This window comes from Monodelphis domestica, chromosome 3 (assembly GCF_027887165.1).
Source record: "Monodelphis domestica isolate mMonDom1 chromosome 3, mMonDom1.pri, whole genome shotgun sequence".
NCBI classification, from domain to species: domain Eukaryota; kingdom Metazoa; phylum Chordata; class Mammalia; order Didelphimorphia; family Didelphidae; genus Monodelphis; species Monodelphis domestica.
This window is the reverse complement of record NC_077229.1, coordinates 226,094,048-226,115,625: the sequence shown is the minus strand read 5'-3', so window position 1 is coordinate 226,115,625 and position 21,578 is coordinate 226,094,048. Positions and strand designations below refer to the sequence as shown.

At 33.9% G+C, this 21,578-nt stretch overlaps 1 protein-coding gene across 5 annotated transcripts in view; it reads left to right on the top strand.

Moving 5' to 3' along the window:
• Nucleotides 1-21,578, top strand: part of ATP9B (ATPase phospholipid transporting 9B (putative)) — a 558,010-nt gene that overhangs the window by 401,779 nt on the left and 134,653 nt on the right. For all 5 annotated transcript variants that reach the window (XM_056823547.1, XM_056823546.1, XM_056823545.1 and 2 more), the window contains one exon: nt 6,902-7,044. In XM_056823547.1, the coding sequence (XP_056679525.1) occupies nt 6,902-7,044 (143 nt within the window). The remainder of the gene's footprint in view (nt 1-6,901; nt 7,045-21,578) is intronic.

The following is a 21,578-nucleotide window of genomic DNA, read 5'->3' as shown; positions in this document are numbered from 1 at the left end:
AAGATATCAAGTATTCTATTTCCTTTTCATTAACACACATATTTAAAGAAACTATATGTCAAACTATGCTAGACCCTGAGGACACAAATGCAAAACTGATGTTAAGTTGGGGGAAAACAATATTTTTCTTACATTTAACTTTCCAATATGTCATTAAGTAAACTTAACAGCTGCAACTTTAGAAAATAAATGCTAAATTATTAGACTTAATTTTCATCATGAAGATATTTAGTCTCAGTTGTAGTATCTTTATAACAGGGTCTAATGCTTTAAACAGTAAACTAGGTATGTCTCACCAATCTTCTGTATAATGAAAGACATTATTTGTTTTTAACATACTGTGAAATAAGAAAGCTCTGTGACTTCTGGTGCCACTGCTACTAAGTAGTATTTCTTTGTATGCCTACTGTGATGTTTAGTCTTTTAAATATAGCTTTAATTATCTTCCTTCGGTATGTACTTTGGTTGTACTATTCATTTGTTTCACCATTATGTTTGAGTTCTAAATAGCTAAGATATATTGAGATAATGCTTTCAAATTTCTGCTTAACTGTCACTCTATGATCTTCCCAAGTAGTTGCATTTATTGTGTTACCAATTAAGGTACAGTCTCTTGAGACTAATAAATCCATTTCTCATTATTTTACCTTTTTTTCTGTACTAAATCGTACTAACTTTTCTGTAGTCCCTTTGTTGACCTAGACACCTTTTAAATGTTATATTATGTTTAAATATGTGTTTTCTATATTATTGTCTTCTCTTTCATTGATAGAATAAATAAGATTACACTCAATTTAAACATATTTGAATCATTGCACATGACAATCCCATCTCTATGTATTTTCACTGACCATCCCCCATGCCTGGAATGCTATCCCTCTGTAATAAAATTGGATGCTGGTGTGTCAGTTGTAATAACTAGATACTTCGGAGTGACTAGAGAGATACTAGGGGAAGCCTGAGGGTGCCTAGTTATAATGGAGAAAGATATACTAGAGGAATACTTGAGGGTGTCTATCAATTCCCAAGATGACTAATTGATTAATATTTTTCCTACCCTCCTCCTCCCTCAATACCTCCCTTCACCTCCCTCTTCAAAAGCCTTTCAGCTTTGCCGCTCCCTCCTCCTTCCCAGAGTGGATGGACTATGAGGTTTAGAGAAAATACTCTCTCTCTTTCTCAAGTAAGGGGGTTTATTTGGGAAGCTAGGACAAGGATGGAAGATGAGGAGAGGGATGGGCTTATCCCTAGTCTATAAGGAGGTTAGGAGGATTTTGAGAAATGTCAGTCCTGTCACACAGCTGTGACACAAAAGTCAATTAGGGAGATAGGAGGACAACTGTATAATCTTCTTTCTTCTTCCTTCAAACTCAAGTCTCAGAAACACCAATATCTTCTTCACCACACTCAGCTCCCAACAACCAAAAGGTAGTTCACAAATTTCTCCCTCAGCTTCAAACCCACACCAGTCCCTCAGACTAGGACAGAAGCTAACAGGGGTCCTGTTCAGAGCTTCTTCCCATTCAGCCTTGCTCAAAAGCCACCAGGGTATCTCAGCCTCAGGTCAGAAGCTAAGAGGAGTCCAGTCACAAGTCTCTCCGCCTAGCCCCAAAAGAAAATCTCTCCTTTCCTCCTCTCTCAAAAAACCAAAAAAGAGAATTCAGTTCCACTGTGGGGTTAGCTTCCAACTGCCTCTTCCTGGGAACATTCCAAATGGAATGTTCCTTTTTTTGAGTGACAGATGATGTCCTTTATTTTATGTTACACCTCCCTACCTCCATCTTTTGATTTCCCAAGCTTCCTTTAACAATAATCTCAAATCTTTCTTTTTAAATAAGGGCTTATCTGGTTTTTCCCTCTCATTCCCTCCCTCCTTTCAACTGCTAGTTCCTTCCTTTGGAGATTTTCACCATTAATTCTGTTTATATCTTGTATTTGCATAGCTGTTTTTATGTTGTCTCTTTCATTAGAATTTGAGCTTTTTAAGGACAGTTCCATGGTTTTGGTTCTGTCTCCAGTACTCAGTGCTATTCTTTTTTTATCACAAAGTAAGCAAAAAGATACACAGTCATTACTAATTCCAATTCTTCCTTCTAAAGAGAAGCTACAGCTGTAATATATGCTAATCATTTATATTTGTCAGAAAATTATAGTTTAAAGTTTCTACACAAGTCACCTGACTCAATTTCTGTTATAGGGTGGGTTAAAGAAGGGTTCAAACTAGCTATAAATATAAAAGTTTATTTACCTAAAAGGAGAAAGGAATAGAAGGGGATCAGGGAATAACCTACTTCTAACACACACCAGATATTAAAATCATATACTCTCTATAATTATACTAAACTAACTAATTAATTCAAGTTTAGGAAGGATTGGTAGAGGTAAGGACAAAGGGGCCCAGAGAAATCTCACAACATAGAAGTCCGTTCTTTGATCCAAACAGCAAATCCCAGTAAGATGTCACCAGCAACAGCAGAATCCACTTCTCTGTATCAGCAGCAGTAAATCCAGGCAGAATATCAGGACAGCCAAAGAGAAGGAACCAATGACTTTTCTGGGTCCACCCCAGAAATACTAAATAGTTACCTTCTGGGTATCTCGACAACAAGAGCCAAAACAGCTTCTCTCTCTCATCCAGAGTCCATCAACTGCCAGCACCTCCTCTGTGTTCCATTCCTCATCTCCTGAGAGCTTTGGAATGTTAGCTCTGTCATTGCCCTGTGGGATCTCTTTGCTTCTTGGTTTTAGCAAAGCTAATCCTTTACAAAATTTCCCTAAGTGAAGACAATATAACACTTAAGCCATTTGAGAAGAGAGATCTCATAGGTCTGTCTTTGAAAAGAATATCTGCACATATTCTTTTATTAAATTTCCAAATTAAGAAATTCTACAACCTTTAGTAGTAATATGTTTGCATTTTGAACAACCTTTATTGTTACAAGTTTGGGTTTTTTTTATCTCAAATCCAAACTAACAAAACCTGTCCATTCTTCTTTTTTCCCCTTCTAAAGAGAACAGTTGGTCATCATGTTGCCTGTATTATACACACTGTCAATAAGTTACTATCCCAAGAACTCCACTTCTTACTTTGTTAGGTCTGTTAAATTTTTTGTGGTTGAGACTGAAATATATTAATTAGGTGATTGCCAGGGATTTAATTTCGAAATCCCAAAATAAATTACTAATTTAAATGGAATTTATGATAGTTTATTTACAATAGAGAGAAGATATTAAGGAAGAGAGAAAAGGAGAGAGACAGAGACAGAGAGAGAGAGACAGAGTAGTCACTAAGTTAGCTTTTCACTCACCAACGGTGACCATCTAAAAGGAAAGAAGTCTGTCTGTCTGTCTTCTGGTCGGCTCCTCAAGTGTCTGTCCAGTCTCTCCTCTGAGTCAGAGAGTTCTCCAATCTCCTTGGATTTAATCAAATATCTCTTCTTCTGGCCTCCAGTCCTCTTTTTAAAGATCTTTTTCTCTTGTGTCACCTCCCCTAAATTTCACATCTACCAATCACAGCAGATGCTTTTCTCCAGGACTGCCCACTCTTTAGTTCACACTTTCTTTGGTTAGATTATACCTTTTTGAGTTACTTAACACCTTTTTTGGTTAGTTCACCTTTTGTAGTTACTTAACACCTTTTTGTAGTTAAAATGGGTAGATCTCCTTAAAATACTGAGCTATCACCTTTTGTATATTAAAATCTAAAATAGATTGGCTTACAATTCAATCTTTCCAATAAAGGAAGAGCTAAGTACCTTCATTGTTATAATCAGGAGATAGTTAAATCCAATCTTCACAAGTCCTCTGTTGCCATTCTTTTAATTTGAAGACTCTGCTCCCTTATGCCATAGATTCCTGCATTCTTTTAAGTTTTAAAAACCCAAATTAGCCTTAATATTCTAGAGTCTCACTAATTGCCCATTTTCTACAGAGAATAAGGTAAAAGCTATATTTTTCGCTGAACTATCCTAAAAAGTCATGTGTTGGGTCCATTTGTCAGAAGATATTTTGGAAGTGGGGGTGGTTTTATCATTGTCACTGTTTGAGAAATTCTTTTTGGCATTCCTTGACAAAGCTGCTGAAGTAGTTTACCATTTCCTTCTTCAGCTCATTTTACAAATGAGAAAACTGAGGTAAACAAGGTTAAGTGATTCACCCAGTATCACACACCTAGTGAGTGTCTGAGGCCAAATTTGAATTTAGGAAGATGAGTCTTCCCTAACTTGAGGCCAAGTTGCCCAAAAATATCACGAGTAAGTAGTAAGTGGGGCTCTATTGGAAATATAGTAAATTAGGATATAAAACCATAAACAGTCATATTTTCATACACCTCTACTTCAAAATAATAATCATCTTGTTTTGTTTACTTTTTTTTCTGAGTTAGACAAATTCCAATAATACCTCTCCTTGGCCTACCCATTTTCTTCAATGTAGGTTACATGAAACTGACTTTCATTTGTTGTCCAGATTAATAATTAAAGTAGAATTTATGGCATATTCAATTTTTCTATATCATTAGGATTAATAATAAGCTTCTAATATATGAATTTTAGTCTATTCTCAAACTCATTCACCAATTTGTTAACACAAAACTTTCTTCATATTTGATAATTATAAAAAAAAATTCTTTACTGGCATCCAATTGAGCCACAACCTTCCTGCCTGATCCTGTATTGTACTATTATTATAAAATAATATTTATGGAAAATAAAATCAGTAGCATATCAATAAAATATATAATCATCTAATGAACTATAAGCTTCTTAAGAACAGGAATTGTTTTGTTTTATCCCTAATGCCAGCAAATACATGGAATATAGAAGGTATTTGAAATGTAAAATGTTTATTGAATACACAAAATGATTAGTTAGAATTTTATTGTTCTGTGGTAGGACTACTGCAACTTAATTGGTAGACAGAAAAATAAATATGTTTAATCATATACAAGTACCTAAAGAATTATTCAAATCAAGATCTGAAAGAATCTTGGGGAGCTTTCCTCCAATTTCCATATTTTGTAAATGAGAGAACTGAGACCATAAATTGAGATTATATACATTGTTCCCCTGAACCCTGACTCTTTCTAACTTTCTCTCTATACTGACAGACTTAAGCTTCTATTACCTGCCCAAGGTCAAACATAGGGGATACATCCTGGAATTAGAACTGAACTTCTCTGATTCCCAATCTAGAGCTCTGTGTAGTAAACTATGTTGCCACTGACTAAATTTTTTAGCTAAAGATCATGAAATATGTGTTAACCAAGTTATATAGTCTAATGAAGTTTAAAAGATGAACTTTGGTAGATCTTGTCTTACACTTAATCCTTTTATTTCTGCCTATTTTCTCTCAACTTCTTTTTGAATACAGCCTGAGTTTTTCAGTGCTATTTATTAGTAGCCATTAAAGCTTAACATCTGGAAATTCCAACTTTCAGGGAGTACTTAACCCTCCCATACTCTCCATAAAGTTGAAAATGTGATTGCTTAGAGTCCATTGGATTTAACATAATTTCCTTAATGAGCTACAAGATATCTTTACCAATCTCAAAGTAAATGAAATAAAAACAGATACTATATTATGCTTTTATGTTTCCTACAAGAATAGAATGCATGAGAATAACTATCTTTGTTATGTTTGCTATTGCTTTTTAAAAAATATTGTTATTCAGGATTTAGCAATAAAACCAGGACTACTTCAAAGTGAAATGCCATCACAAATGACATGAAATATTAAAAGTTTACTTGTATTTTCTTAAATTTTCTTTAAAAACAGCCAGAAACATTTTGAATTTCTTGAAAATGTTTGCAAAACTGTGAACACTTTCATTACATTCCAGTATTTTCTTCTACCAGTTGCAGAATATACAGCTATAGAGATAATTTTTTTTCTTTGTCACTTCTGAATAAAGAATTCCAATAGCGTGCCATTTTGGCAGTGTCTTTCCTTATTGCTATAGCTAATAAAAATTCTTTTGTCAAGCATGTTTTGGAACTATTGCAATCCTTACTTTCAACCTTATATTTTGATACTCTGCCTAATTTCTTGTAATACCCATTTAAAAATTAATACAAAAGACTTCCTTTATTTATATTCCCCAGCTAGAGATGTAACTTTAGATTATGAGTAAGGTTATTATGCAGCATCATCACAGTAAATCTAGAATATTAAATATAGCTAGCATTCACCTTCGGTGAAAAAGAATTTAGACATCATTGTACAATAGGGGAAAGAATATTGGACTGGGAATCAGGGCATCTGGATTCTAAAATTGGTTCTACCCTGATACCCATTTTCTATATGATCTTGGTTAAGTCAGTTTCTCTCTCTGACTCCATAAACTAAGATATTAGACTAGATAATCCTCAAGGTTTCTTCTGCCCCCAAACTTTCATGATCTATATAATCAAATAGCATTAATTAATTAACCTGGTTCATCTAGTTAGGGAACCTTAAAAACTATCATCTACCTACCTATCTACCTATCTATCAATCATAGAGGACTGAAGTGAACAAACCCCAAAGAAATACTTTGCTGGTGGCAGCTAATACTTTGCTGGTGGCAGCTTTGTGGCTCAGTAGAAAGAGAGCCAAGCCCAGAGATAAGAGTTCCTAGGTTCAAATTTAGCCTCAGACATTTGTAACTGTGTGATGCATAGTACTGATTCTAAGTCTGAAGGTGAGATTTTTAAGAAAAGAAAAAAATATTTTGCTGTCTCTACAAAAGCTTTCATATAATTAATTTTATTTAAATATCCAAAAGTATATTCTAAAGACAAATGTTATACAAATAAATTTCTTCATTAAAAGTTAAAATGAAAAAATCTTATATGTATGTATATATATATATGTATATATATATATACAATGCTAAAAATTGTATTGGGGATTTATTTTGCAGTTTGCGTGTGAACTTGGATATGGGCAAAGCAGCTTATGGATGGATGATTATGAAGGATGAACATATTCCTGGAACTGTTGTCCGAACAAGTACAATACCAGAAGAACTTGGACGTTTAGTTTATTTACTAACAGACAAAACAGGTAGGATATTTAATCTTTATCTTTTATTTGATTTGAATAAATATTCAATCAGCAATTATTATAATACAATTATATATAAAAATACATGATTTTAAATTTAACAGTTTATAACTTTATCTATAACATTTTTATAACTTTTTTTAAAGTTTATAACATTTTTTCTATAGCACTTAAGATGTCCTCTTAGTCTTTGTAACTCTACAGTTATTTTTTACAAAGCACAAGTTTTTCAAATCAAGACAATCTGTGATTTGGTACTTAATACAAAAATGAGTACAGGGGAGAATAGCAAAAAGGTTTCAGAATTAAAAGAAACCAAAGGCTTATACACTATACTGAAATAGCTTCTTCTATAACAAAATGAGGAGGGGCAAAAAAACATGGCAAAAATTGAATTAGGAAGTTTCTTAACAGACATGAAATTACTAGTTATTTATCTGGGAGCTTTTTTAAAATCAGCTCTCTACAGTTGGATTATCAACTAGTTAGAACAAAGATGAAAATCAAAATCAAATTAGAAGAAAGCATAAAAAATGGAAGGTTTCTATCTGACCTATTCAGAAGAGCAATCAATAGCAAAAAAATGAGAAATTTAAAAAAGTAAAGATATTGAATGTATCATCAAAATCTGTGAAATCTCAACATTATAAAATATATAGCATATATATTTAGCAAATATATAACTAAAATATATCAGCATAACTGTATTAGTAACAACACCAGCAAAAATCATATTATATCAAATAGATGCAGAAAAAGCCTTTGACAAAATACACACCAATTCCTTATAAAAAATTAGAATAAAAGAAACTTTCCTAAAATTGTTAAATGGCTCCTTTCTAAAACCATCAGCAAGCATTATCTGTAATGGGAATGAACTAGGATCTTTCCCAATAAGATCATGGATGAAGCAAAGATGCCCATTATCACCACTCGTATTTAATATTATACTAGAAACACTAGCTATCACAGTAAGAGCAGAAAATGAAACTGGTGGAATTGGAACTGGCAATGAGGAATCAAAACTATTACTCTTTACAGAAGATATGATAACATACATAGAGAACCCTAGAGAATCAATAAAAAAAACTAGTAGAAACAATTAACAACTTTAGCACAGTTGCAGCATGCCCAAAAAATCATCAGCATTTCTATTTACCACTAACAAAGTTCAATAGCAAGAGATTTTTTAAAATCCATTTAAAATAACTGTAGATGATATAAAATACCAGGAGTATGTTTACTAAAAGAAACCTACTAATCAAATGAACACAGTTACAAAACACTTTTCATGCCAATAAAGTCAGACCTAAACAATTAGAAAACATTAATTACTCATGGATTGGTGAAGCCAATATAATAAAAATGACAATCCTACCTAAATTAACCTATTCAATGCCATAAAAGTGTCCTAAAATTATTTCCTGGAACTAGAAAAAAAAATTAACAAAATTCATCTTGAAGACAAAAAGGTCAAGAATATCAAGGGAATTATTGAAAAAAAATTAAGAAAGAAAGCCTAGCTCTACCAGCTATACTGTAAAGTCGTAATCATCAAAGCAGTCTGGAACTGGCTAAGAAGAGTAATGGATCATTGGAAAACATTAGTAAATTGACATCTAGTCAGTAAGGATCTTAGTAACCTAGTGTTTGATAAGCCCAAGTATCCAAGCTATTGGGGGGAGAACTCACTATGTGGCAAACCTGCTAGGAAAACTGGAAGAGGGAGGGGTTGGGGAATGACAGAAACTAAGCAAAGATTGGCATCTCATACCATACACCAAGATAAAGTCAAAATGGATATTGATCTAGAAATAAAAGGGGATACCATGAACAAATGTGAGGAACCCAGGAAAGTTTACCAGATTTATGGATAAGGGAAGAATTTATGACCAAATAAGACAAAGACAATATAACTAAAATAAAATGGAAATTTTTGATTACATTAAAAAAGTGTCTATGCAAACAAAACCAGTGCAACCCAGATTAGAAGGGGAACGAGAAATTAGGGAAAAAATGCACAGAAAAAAAAGTTCAGAACAGAATACTAGCAAATTAGACAATTTCATTACTACTATTTTAAATTTAACATGCAGTTTAAAAAAAAAATTCTACATTGCAGAAGTTCAGTTTTGTATGCTTAGGCACCATGCTTAGACTCAAAACCTCTTGTCTCGCATCCAAATAGATGCCTATTCTTGTTGATTCTTTCCTTTTAAAATTAAATTTCTTTTATAAAAAATTAAGAACTTACAAATCATCAATAAAAATGAACATTTTAATGTATGCAAAGAACAAAAGAATAAGTTATATATAAAATTTTGAACTTCTGCATTGTAGTCTTTTTTAAAAGTGTATGGTAAATTTAGAAACTGAGCTTTGAAAGGAAGGATTATGGCTTTAGGTGATAGGAGGGCCAAAGAAAAGTATTTTGTTTTTCTTTTTAAGATGGAAAATAGTGAATACTTTTTTTCCAAAATTAGACATTTTCATATATCTTCATATATAAATAAGGAGTCCTTTTTTCCAGACCTGTGATCCAGACCAGTGTAACCTTTTAGCTAACACTTTTCTCAGTTCTCATCCTTATTGACCTCTCTGAAGTCCTTGACACTATTTTTTTTTTAATTAAAACCCTTACTGTCTATTGGCTCCAAGGCAGAAGAATGGTAAGGGTTAGGCAATGGGGATCAAGTGACTTGCCCAGGGTCACACAGCTGGGAAGTGTCTGAGGCCAGATTTGAACCCAGGACCTCCTATCTCTAGGCCTTTCAATCCACTGAGCTACCCAGCTGCCCCCAGTCCTTGATACTATTGATCACCCTCTTTTCTTAGATATTCTTTCCCTAGTTTTTGGTGATGATTCTCATCTTACTTGTTTGACTACACTTAAGTGTCCTTAACAATCTTCTCATCCCTGCTGTTCCATCTAAGAATGAGATGCCCCCAAGATTCTCTCCTAGGCCCTCTTCCTTCTTCCACTATATAAGCTCTCTTAGTGATCTTATCAGTTTCCATGAATTAATTATCATCTCTTTATAGATAATTTCCAGATGTTTATATCTAATCCTAATCCTCAGTCTCATGTTAACAACTACCCTTCTATCATCTCAAATTGGATGTCCTACAGTCATTTATACTCGCCATTCCAAAATAGAAATCATTTCCCTTCAAACTGTTTCTTCCATACTTCCCTGTTACTTAAGAAAAACATCATCCTCCCAGTCACCCTTGTTTACACCATCACTATTGTAGTTAACTCCTCACTCTTGCCCCCATATACCCACTGTTGTGAAACCTTATTTCTGCCTTCACAAGGTCCCTCATATATCTCTTTCTCTCCTCAGATGTATAGGATCACATCACCTCACTCTTAGCTAGCGAAGTAGTCTTTTTGATTGGTTTCCCTGATTCAAATCTCTCCCCATTTCAATCTATCTTCTACTCATCTACGAAAAAAATTATTTTTCTAATAAGTGGATCTAAACATGTCACTTCCTTACTTAAAACACACACACACACACACACACACACACACACCAACAACAACAACAACAACAACAACCTCCAGGAGCTATTACTAAGAGCAAATATCAAATCTTATGTGTAGTATTTAAAACCCCCCTTAAACTGATCCTTCCTACCTCCAGTGTTTTTACACTATTCCCTTCTATATACTCTGTGATTCAATAGTATTAGCTTTCTTCCTCCCTCTGTGGAAGAGACAAAAGACAGCCGATATCAGGTGAGTCAAACAACCACTGCCACCGCCACCATCTCAGCCATTCTTTCTTCCTGAGCTCCAAATGGAGTTAGGCCAATACTCCGAAGACAAGAACCTTGGGAATAATGGTAGTCCCCAGCCTAAAAGTCCTGCTTTCAGTCCTCCCCCATCCCCAAGAAAACAACTCCTACAGAGAAGGAACCAGCCAATTGTGGCCCAAATTCCACAAGATGGCCAGGTGAAGCCACAAGTCATGAGGGAGAGGTATGGTCAAACCACCTCAGTCACCACCTTCAAGATTCCTAGATTGGAGACAGTCAAGACTTCAAAATACAGAGCTTTCCAAATTATTGTTCCTGCTTTCAGCCTTCCATCATTGGGAGTAGAGAGGGTGGCAGGGAATCAATGAGGATAATGGGTGCATCATCCTTGCCACACTAATTCCCACTGCTCCTAAGGACAGATAAAGCCAAGAGCTTTAAGAGTAGAAGCATGCCCCCAAGGAGAGATCCTGCTTCTTGTCTAACTTTCACACCCATTGTCTGGCAAAGCCACCCCTGAGAGATATATGGTTGCAGCTCCTGGGAATACTATTGCCTTACCTACTGATAGCCCCAAAGGAAAAGTTCTTGCCCCCAAAGCTTTTGGCATTGTCAAATGGTTCAGCCCCCAAAACTGATGATTGTATTAGTGGAAACAGCATTAAAGGGAATCCAGTCCCATTTGCTTTGCCATTGAATATTAAGGACCATGGGAACTTTCAATCTGATTTAACTGCTAAAACCTTTCATATGGGCAGTCTCCCTCAATAAAATGGGAGCTTCTTAGGTAGAGACAATGAAATGCAGTGGAGAGAATGTTGGTACTTAGAAGACCTGAGTTTGAATTCAGCCTCAAACACTTGCTAGCTTTGTGACCTTGGCAAGTCACATAGCCTCTGTATTCCCTAGTTTTCTTCAGTTATAAAATGAGGATAATAGTAGACCTACCTCTGGAACAACCTCCAGGAAGTGATGCAGAGCGAGAGGAGCAGAACCAGGAGAACATTGTACACAGAGACTAATACACTGTGGTATAATCGAATGTAATGGACGTCTCCATTAATGGCGGTGTAATGTCCCTGAACAATTTGCAGGGATCCAGGAGAAAAAAACACTATTCATAAGCAAAGGATAAACTATGGGAGTGGAAACACCGAGGAAAAGCAACTGCCAGAATACAGCGGTTGAGGGGACATGACAGAGGAGAGACTCTAAATGAACACTCTAATGCAAATATTATCAACATAGCAATGGATTCAAATCAAGAAAACATCTAATGCCCAGTGGATTTATGCGTCGGCTATGGGGGGGTGGGAGGGAGGAAAAGAAAATGATCTATGTCTTTAACGAATAATGCTTGGAAATGATCAAATAAAATATATTTTTAAAAAAAATAGTAGACCTACCTCACAGAATCAAAGGAAGTAATATCTGTAAAATGTTTAGCAAAGTCCTTGCCATAAAATGACTTCTTAACATTTTTTCCCTCCTATTTATAGTAGTAAGTGCTTATAGATTTACTTTTACTCATTCATTCCTCACTGATAACCCTCCATTTTTGGAATCCCTGCCTTTCCTTCTTGACTTCTTCTTACTGGTCTCCTTAGCCAGGTTTCTTCTTCCCCCTTCTCCTCTCCTAGTATTCCTGGTAGCTTGAGTGTCACCTCCTCTGAGAAGCTTTCCCAGACCACCTGAGCCTATGGCTAGGACAACTTGCTCCTGGGGACCCCTGGAACATCTACTATATACCTTGCCTCCAGCCTTAATATAAAGGAATCATACCCACAGGACTTTTCCTGAGAAACTGATTTCTGTTTTGCCTACTTTGCTCTATGTTTAATCAAATAAGTGTAGTAAGGAAACTCTTTCCCTCATTAAAGAGTCTACTGAATTTTTCTTAAGTACCTTCTCTCTGTGGTATGTTTCATTTACTCTGTGCATACCTTTTATGTTCATAGTTTTTGTATATCATTAACCCATTAGAATGTGAATTCCTTGAAGAGAGAGACTAAGTTTTTACTTTTCTTTATTTGTAGCCCTACCCTTTAGCACAGTACTTTGTATATAATAAGCATTTCATAAAGATATGTTGACTGATTTAATGATTTCTGTACAATTTCCTCTTGGTATAAATAGCTTAAAATCCTATTAAATATTATCCATGTAAAATATTTTCATTTTTGTTCTAACAAAACTATATTTCCAGATATCTAGCTGATGGGATCATTATCTTTTATTAGCAAAATTGCTTAACACATATAACAGAAAACAATAATCATTTTTGAGAGTAATTGAAAGAAATTCTGTCACCAACAACTTAAACCTGTTTGATACTCTCTTAAAAAATAAAACTGTGGACCTTTAGAAATGTAAAAAACGATCTCATGAATCCTCTTTCTTCTGTCTGAATTGAGAAAGATCGAAATAGTAAAAATGTTTAGTAATCTATTAGTTCTGACTTTTAATTAGCACAAGAACTCAAATAAGAATGTTTTCATGTTTTATTTTCCTCTTAAGCTTTGCTTCTCCTATTTCCTATAAAATGGTATTTACTAAACGAATGAAAACAAAGAGTACATATTCTAAATTGTCTGGAACATTAGTGGGGTTTTTTTCCCCTGAAAAAAGTAATATGTGTGAGAAAAATAACAAATTATATTTTTTTAAACTTTAAACTTGGCTACACAAATGAAGTACTTTCTCTTCTGCCCTCCTGAGGAGCTGTTCAAGTAAGAAGTGTGTCAGGTTTTAAAGGTCACAGAAGTGACCTTTTTTTTTTTTTAAGGACATGATGAGAGTTGGATTTGCACTTATCAGTAGGTGATTGTTTCTGAATAAATATAACACTCCATGTTCTCTCTGTTTGAAAAGAGAGAAAAATCTCAGAGTCCAAGAAAAATCTTATGCTGTGACCCAAGCTTTTAGTTGAAATGATTAAGAATTAGTTGTTGAATCTAAGGAGCATTACATTACTAACATAATTGCAAGGTGGTCCTTTATATGATTGTAAATTGGGTTTGTGCTTCATCAATAAGCTTTTTGACAAGAAGCGTCCATCACAGTGGTTCTCTCATTTGCCACAGCAGAATAGAAAATGAAGTATCCCAATAATTGCATTATAGTTTCCTTATTGTGGGACAAGAAAGCAATGTGGTATAATTAGGTTTGATTGGAGTGCATGTTTCCGGTAAGATCTGAAATTAATGATGTTGCTATAGTGACACATCTGCGGCCACCAGTGCGTGAAACATAAAGTAATTCATTCGACAAGAGAAGACATCTGTTAACTGCAAGGATGCAGAGCATATTGACACTGACCAGAAATACTAGACGTTATGTGATAAATGAACAAATGATGCTGAAACAGGAGGACAGATAATTTGTACTTAATCTGCTGGGAGAACTTTAATCTTCTCACTGGTTGCATTTGACAATGCCATTGTTTAAAGAACAATGCTGCAGAGAACTCATAAATTTTAAAACTTAACTCAGGGCACAGCCTATTAAAGCAATACATTAATTCCTTTGTTAGGGAGTTTTTATCTTCATGTAGAACAAAGCCATTACTAAAAACACCCACTAAAACAACAGGTTTTTTAGGACTCACATTTTAATTATAGCATCCATTACCCAAAATGCCATGTTGTTTGGTCTTGAATCACATATAAGTTTGACAGAAAAGCATCATCTGTTGTGGGGAATACGCTGTTTCTAAAGCTCTATAAGGGCAATAATATATTATATTTTATATACTTTAGTGTATACAAAGCTTAGAAACAGAAAAAAAATAAGATTTAGAAATTCTATTCAATGTTCTTGTATTCAGGCTGTAACTCTGCAAGCTCTCTGCCTGTTCATGACAATAACCAGGGTATTCAATTATAACATGAACCAGTCTTCCTAGCACAATTATTTACTAATGCGTATGCTTGCATTTGAGTGCTGTAATTAACATTTTAGGGGTGTTTGGACCAATTGAAATACTTAACACATATAATGGTTGAACAGATGCATACAGTACTGGGATTCATAATCTTTGGGGAAATCTAGTTTGACGCTAATATGCTGAGACAAATATTTGTTTAAAAATATGTAGCTTCCTACAAATGTGAAATGTTTTGAAAATATTAATTCATAATGTACAATTATATTGTAAGATCATAAATCAGTGTGATCATTTAGGAAATGTGATTTTGACTTTTTCATTTCTAAATTTGTTACTTAAGGCATCCATTGATAAAATATATTATTTAAATTAACATCCTGTCATTTTCTTAAGAAAAATTATCTTTCCAGTAAAGTGGAGATACTATGGAAAAGGTATATGCACATTCCTGTAATATGCTGGCAAAGTTATTAATGCTTATATATTGCAAGTACTTGCTTGCTGTTTTATTGTGGCCTGTTAGAATTTTGGTATTAGGCCAAATTACAATCTAGTAATATTTGATCAGAAAGCTCTGCATCTGCTTCTTAAAAAAAATTATCCAGTGCTCTGTTGTGAATCACATCTGTTGCTACCCAGGGAATGATGCCTGCAGGACTTTTTCTTGAGAAATTAATTTCCTCTTTGCCTGCTTTGCTCTGTGTTTAATGATACAATTGTAGTCAGAAAACTCTTTCCTTCATTAAAGAGCCTACTAAATTTTTCTTCAGAAATCCCACACAAACTTTTTGACAAATGGTATTTCCCTTCTGTAGTAAGTACATACCAAAACAGAGTTGAAAATCTTCTCTTGTCATCTGGTGGCCTCCATACCATCTGGATATCTTAGATTTTAGTTCCTTCCATTTATTTGCAAGTTTTGTAAATTTGGAATATATTGGACACAATCTACTTTTTAAGAGAGCAAGAGTAGTTTTGTAATAACCAGAGAAAATTCTACAAACCAGCTATAAAAAGAATCTTTTATGTGTCATGCAATTCTGTCACATTTCTGTGGTATTCAACCACTTTTTGAATTCTAAAGAATTTAATTATCAACATTCATAGATTTCACATAGTGAAATATGAATCCTCTGTGACATTTTATTTTAAAAGTTTCCAAAAATTACCCTTACTGTGAAAAACATTATCAATTTTTAGTCACCACTCATGTTTCTTAAAGAAAACATCTAACGTTGCATTCATCAAATAACAAGATCATAATGATAGATTCCATTGCTGTGTTGCTGAAGGATGTAATCATTGTTCAGAAAAAGCATTTATAACATAATTTATTAGTATCTTTAAAGATTTTGAGGATATTGTCACTGTTTTTTTCTTTTCTAATTTTTTGTTTTGAAACAAAAATTGAAGTTCTAAGGAAAATTTGTCACCATGTTATTAATGGTCCATTATTTTTTAGCTTACTTGCATAACTCAGACATCAAAACTGAAGAGATTTTTTTCCATAATCATAGCTACTATAAAGGAAAATAGAGAACACAGTATTCCATATTTGAAATTGAATTCAGTCAAGTTCTCTGTATTATACTACTAAAGAAAAAGCTTGTGTATCCATATCTAATACCAATCTGTCAAAGATCTAATTTAACTTTCAAAATCTAACAAAAAGAAGATACCAACCTCCCCCCTTCCTATATTTAATATCTGTAGTCAGGGCCTGTCAATTTTACCTTTGAAACATCTCTCAAATGTACCCCCTTCTTTTCCTCTATTCTAAACCCCCCCCCCGGCCCCCACTCTACTCTAGGGCAAGCCTTCACCACCTTATGCTTGTACTGTTGCCTGCTGGTAGGTCTGTCTTCCTCAATTTTCTCCCCATTCCAATTCATCCTCCACTCAGCCATCAAAGTGTTTTTCCTAAAGTACAGTACAGACCATGTAATCTCCCTACATTGACTCCCTATTACCTCCAGGCTCAAGTATAAAATTCTTCATTTGACATTCAAAAGTCTTTCATAACCTGGCCCCTTTCTACCTTTACAGTATTTTTACACCTTACTCCCCTCACCACTCACCACATACTTTTCAATCTATTGTAGTAACACTGGCCTTCTTGCTGTTCCTTGCATAATACATTCTATTAGCTCCAGGCATACATTCCAGCCTGGAATACTCTTAATTATTAAACATTTATTAAGTGCCTACTATGTGACAGACTCTATGCTAAGCACCAGGGATACAAAAAGAAACAAAAGGTCATCCATGCCTTCCTGGGAGCTTCATGATAACCAAACAATTTCTGGTCTCTAAACACCATTGCATTAGGAGATGATTTTTTTATTTGCTCTCTTCCAGTGATTCCAGTGTTTCACCTGAATGTTTTAATTCCAAAACGAATAAGTCCTCCAACTACTATGTGTGATATTAAGAATGAAATGATGAGTCAGTTATAAAGAATTAAGATGTCAAACAAAACCCAGAAGATTCATAGATTTTTTAAAGTTTACAAATTTTTTATATTTTTGTCAAAATGGAGAATTTTAAGGCCAAATTTTTTTATTCGTAAAACATTCTCATTTTAGTAGTTATATTTTTGGCACCATAAAAATTAAAGGAATACATCCCCTCCTTCCTTCAGATGATTGAAAATCATCACCTCCATGATCCCAAACTCTAGGACTCTTATTGCAAACTTAGATCATCACATCAGCTGTCTTCAGCTGTTATTGATTCATTGAGCTTTCAGCCCACACATCTTCCAGACTTTTTCCAGACAAACTGCTGAATTGTCATAGATTCTTCACTGTAAATTTGTGGAGTTTTTGAAGCCAAATATCAGACTTATCATTAATTCTTATTCTATTCTATCTTATAATTTTAGAGCCAGTCTCTGTCAATAAATATGATGAACAACTTTTTCTTTTGTTCAGCATCCATTTCTCTAATAATAAAATATAGAATTTGCCAAGAATCAAAGTCAACTTCATTTGCTTACTATTTGGGTATTCTCTTCCATTTTTTTAAAAGTATGCACAAATTTCTCCTTTTGGATTCCTAAATTAACCTTTGTCATTCTACATGACATTCTATATCTCTTTCAGAGATCACTAGAGACCATAAGGAGAAATAATGTGTGATAAGTTTAAATTCTAAGTCTTTTAACATAAAATATGAATGGAATCCCAAGAATGTAACTGGCTATATAAGACTAAGGCATCAAGTCATGATTTAACAAATTTTAAAAATCTCTAAACCCAGATTACCAGATGTGTTAGATTTAATATGATTTCTAGTATGTAAACTTATAAGTAAGGGAAGTAAGTCGCAAAAGTTAAATGACTAATCACTGGAGATACAAGACATTTTGATTCACAGTTCTGACTTTTTAAATTTATTATGATTTAGAAATGAATAAATGAGAAAGCATTTATTAAGGGTTTACTATATGCTAAGTACTATATTAAACAGTAGAAATACTAATAGTAAAGCAGCAACAGACCCTGCCTTTGTTGAATTCACATTCTATTAAGGAAGATACAACAGGATGTTTCTGCAGCAAGTATGTTCCTTAGGGGACAATAGTAAAATATACGTTGATCTTTTTTTACCTTATTTCCAGCGTTAAAACCTTATCATTTTCTAAGCCATTTGATAGTGCCATTGACCTTAGTGAAAATTTTCTTTTCTGATCTTTAACAGCTGTGGCTGCTGAGGGGCAGAGAAGTGAATAATGCAGACAGTTGACAATCTGAAACTCCACAAGAGCTGTTTTAAAAATTCAGTGAATAATTTACATTTATTACTTTTCATTGGGAATTTGACTATTCTTTTGAAATAGAATTTAAAAAGGAACCACACAAGGATAGGACCCATTGCATAATTTGGAAGGGAGTGTTAGATCCTCTGTCATTGCTTTTCAAAGTATTTTAATGAAAACTGTACTGTTTGGTTAAAAAAAATTTTTTTTTAAATATCTTCCACCTAAAGTTCAATAGGCCTTATTTTTCCAACCATGAAGTTAAATTAACTCTAAGTATCATTAACATGCAATCATTATATATAGATATTTTAACTTTTAGTTTTATTTAATGTTTAAGTATTTTTAGTATAATTATGGAATTGTGAGCAACGTAAAAATGTCATTTTATGTATTCCAATAATTTATTTCAACAAATCAAACAGTACCTATGGAAGTTGTTTCTTTTTATTCCTGAAATGCAGAAAACCCTAAGAATCAACAGTCATGTTTTAGTTACACTAAAGCTAACAATATTTTTATATTTAATCCTGTGTAAAACTTTTCATTTTATTGCTATGACATGTAATTAGTGTGAAAAATGAGTTATGTGTCATATTTCATGAAAATGAATACTCATGTTGATATATCCCTTCTAATACTCATCCATAAATATTCCTTTAAGTGTATGTACCCTGTGGAAAACTCCGTGTTAGAGGCAGAACTTAAATCCTACTTATCCTTAGTACTAAAGTCCTAATCTTTTACTTCATCTTTCCATGGCAGTGGTTTTCCTTTCCAAAAAATAGTTTCATCAGAGTGCAAACTATAGAAAGTCTATCATAATAGTAAAATTACTCAATAACAGAAAGTATCTGTTATTCAAAAAGCAGCTATCAAAATTAAAAGGCCACCAGGTATTGATAATAGTAGGGTTTGGGGGGTTGAGGAGGATGGGAGCATTGTATGCCAAAGAAACTGGATGAAGCAATTGTTTATTTGGATATGGAGGAGTTGCAATTTGCCCCATTGGAAGGAAAGGGTGCCTACACTAACAAAGGTAGGTATGTCTTAGTAGTACATTTTTTTTTGCAGACACAGATATATTTGAAGTTTGTGTTGTGTCCCATAGTGCTATTTTAAAATATTAACATTTAAAACATCATTAAGAATTTTGGAACAGCCTGTATTGCCTCATTTCCTTTCCTAGGGAAAAAAATCAATATATTTTACATACTTAATTATTTTTCTTTCTGTTTTTAATCAAATATCAAAAAAATGATGATTTTCATATACAAAGAAGAAAAGAGAATTGTATAAAAACCATTAGATTCAGCTTTTTCTTTTTAAATATGCATATTTTACAGTTAAAACAGCACCATAGTCCTCCATGGCTCTTTTTGTTCTGCTCATCTTTGTATATTATCTCTGTCATTTCCCACCATCTCCTTCCCCAACTCTTCCTCTAAACCTTTTTTAATTAATATTTTTAAAATTAACTAGTACCTTCCCTCTTTTCCTCCCATCTATATATCTAGTCCATTAAATAACATCTTAGATTTATTTTTATTATGTGCTACTTATTGGGAAAAACTTAATTAGAGTTAAAAAATGTTTCACATCATTACCTCTCTATGGTATTCTATGATATTAAACTAGTATATTAGACAATTTATGTTATCTCTTTTACAGAACAACTGCCATGAAATATTATAAAATTTAATTACTAGAAGTCCTCTCGGATTATCTTTCTTTCCATATCAATAGAAAATTAGCTTTGCTTGTCCTCTAGTTAACATTAGCTTGAGATGTAACTTCACTAGTTCATTAGCATTCCTAATAAATAACCACTTTTGTGGAGGATAAAAATTAAGAAGGTTTGTTTTTTAGAAACATTAACCTAACAAAATAGTTCTTGCTTTGTTCTCCATGTAGGATTGCCTGTTGGACATCTCAACTTGATGTAGCAGGAACATCTTGAACTCCACATGTCCAAAATCAAATTCAGTATCATCATTCTGTACCTTTCTATTTCTGTTGATAGCACCACTTACTTCTAGTCTTCCATATTTGTAATTGCAGCATTATCCATACCCCTCATGATCCCCCACTCCATAAATCCAATCAGCTGTAAAACTTGTCATTTCTGCCTCAACAACATTTCATGCATCAAAACTTCTCTCTGCTGGGCTACCACATTAGTTCAGGCTCTCCTCATCTCTCACCTAGATTATTACAAAAGCCTCCTAATGTTCCTACAAGTCTTTTTTCTACTTCACTGCTTTGAAAGTTATTTTCTTAAATATGGATCTGATCGTGTAAATTACCTTTACAGTCAACTCCACTAACTTCCTGTGAGCTGTGTTTAGCATTTAAAACCCTTCACAGTTTAACTACAAACTCTCCAGTATCAGTAGACATTACTTTCTTTTCAGCACTCTATTGTCTAGCCTAACTGCCTTTCTCTCTATTTTCACTCATGGCACTCCATCTCTAATTTCTGAGTCATCCTGCTAGTGTTCTCCCAGTTCTGGGATGCACCCTTCCCTACCTCCTTCTCCGGGAGCTTTACTCTTACTTTGAGAAGTAGCTCAAGTACCACCTTCTACTTGAACCCTTTCTCAATTCCCTCAACTTCTAGTGTTTCCCTTGTACTTAACTACTTTATATGCATTTGTGTTTGGGCATTTGATAACTATGCTGTATATATTTTATATGTACTACTTTTCTTCCCCATTAAAATGCAAATTCCTTGTGAGTAGGGATTGTGTCCTTTGTATTTAGGCCTGGTACAGAGAGGAAACTTAACCTCCCCTTCTGGACCAGGTACGCTCCAATTTTCTCCCCCATTCCATTCTTCTCACTACTTTTCAGCTTCTCTTTGTTATCTTTCCCCCTTAGGTTATAAGTTCCATGAGAGCAGAGGCTGTTTCTTTTTCTTATTTGTATCCCAGTGCTTAGCATGGTGTCTGGCACTTTATACTTATTGATTGATTGAAAGGATGTAATATTTAATTATTCATTTAAGTCTTGCCAATAGAGGCAGCTAGTTGTAGTGCTGGATGGGAAACCTAATTTCAAATCGAGCCTGAGAAAGGTACTTTTTGACCCCAAGCAAATCACTACCTCTCTGCCTTTTCCTTA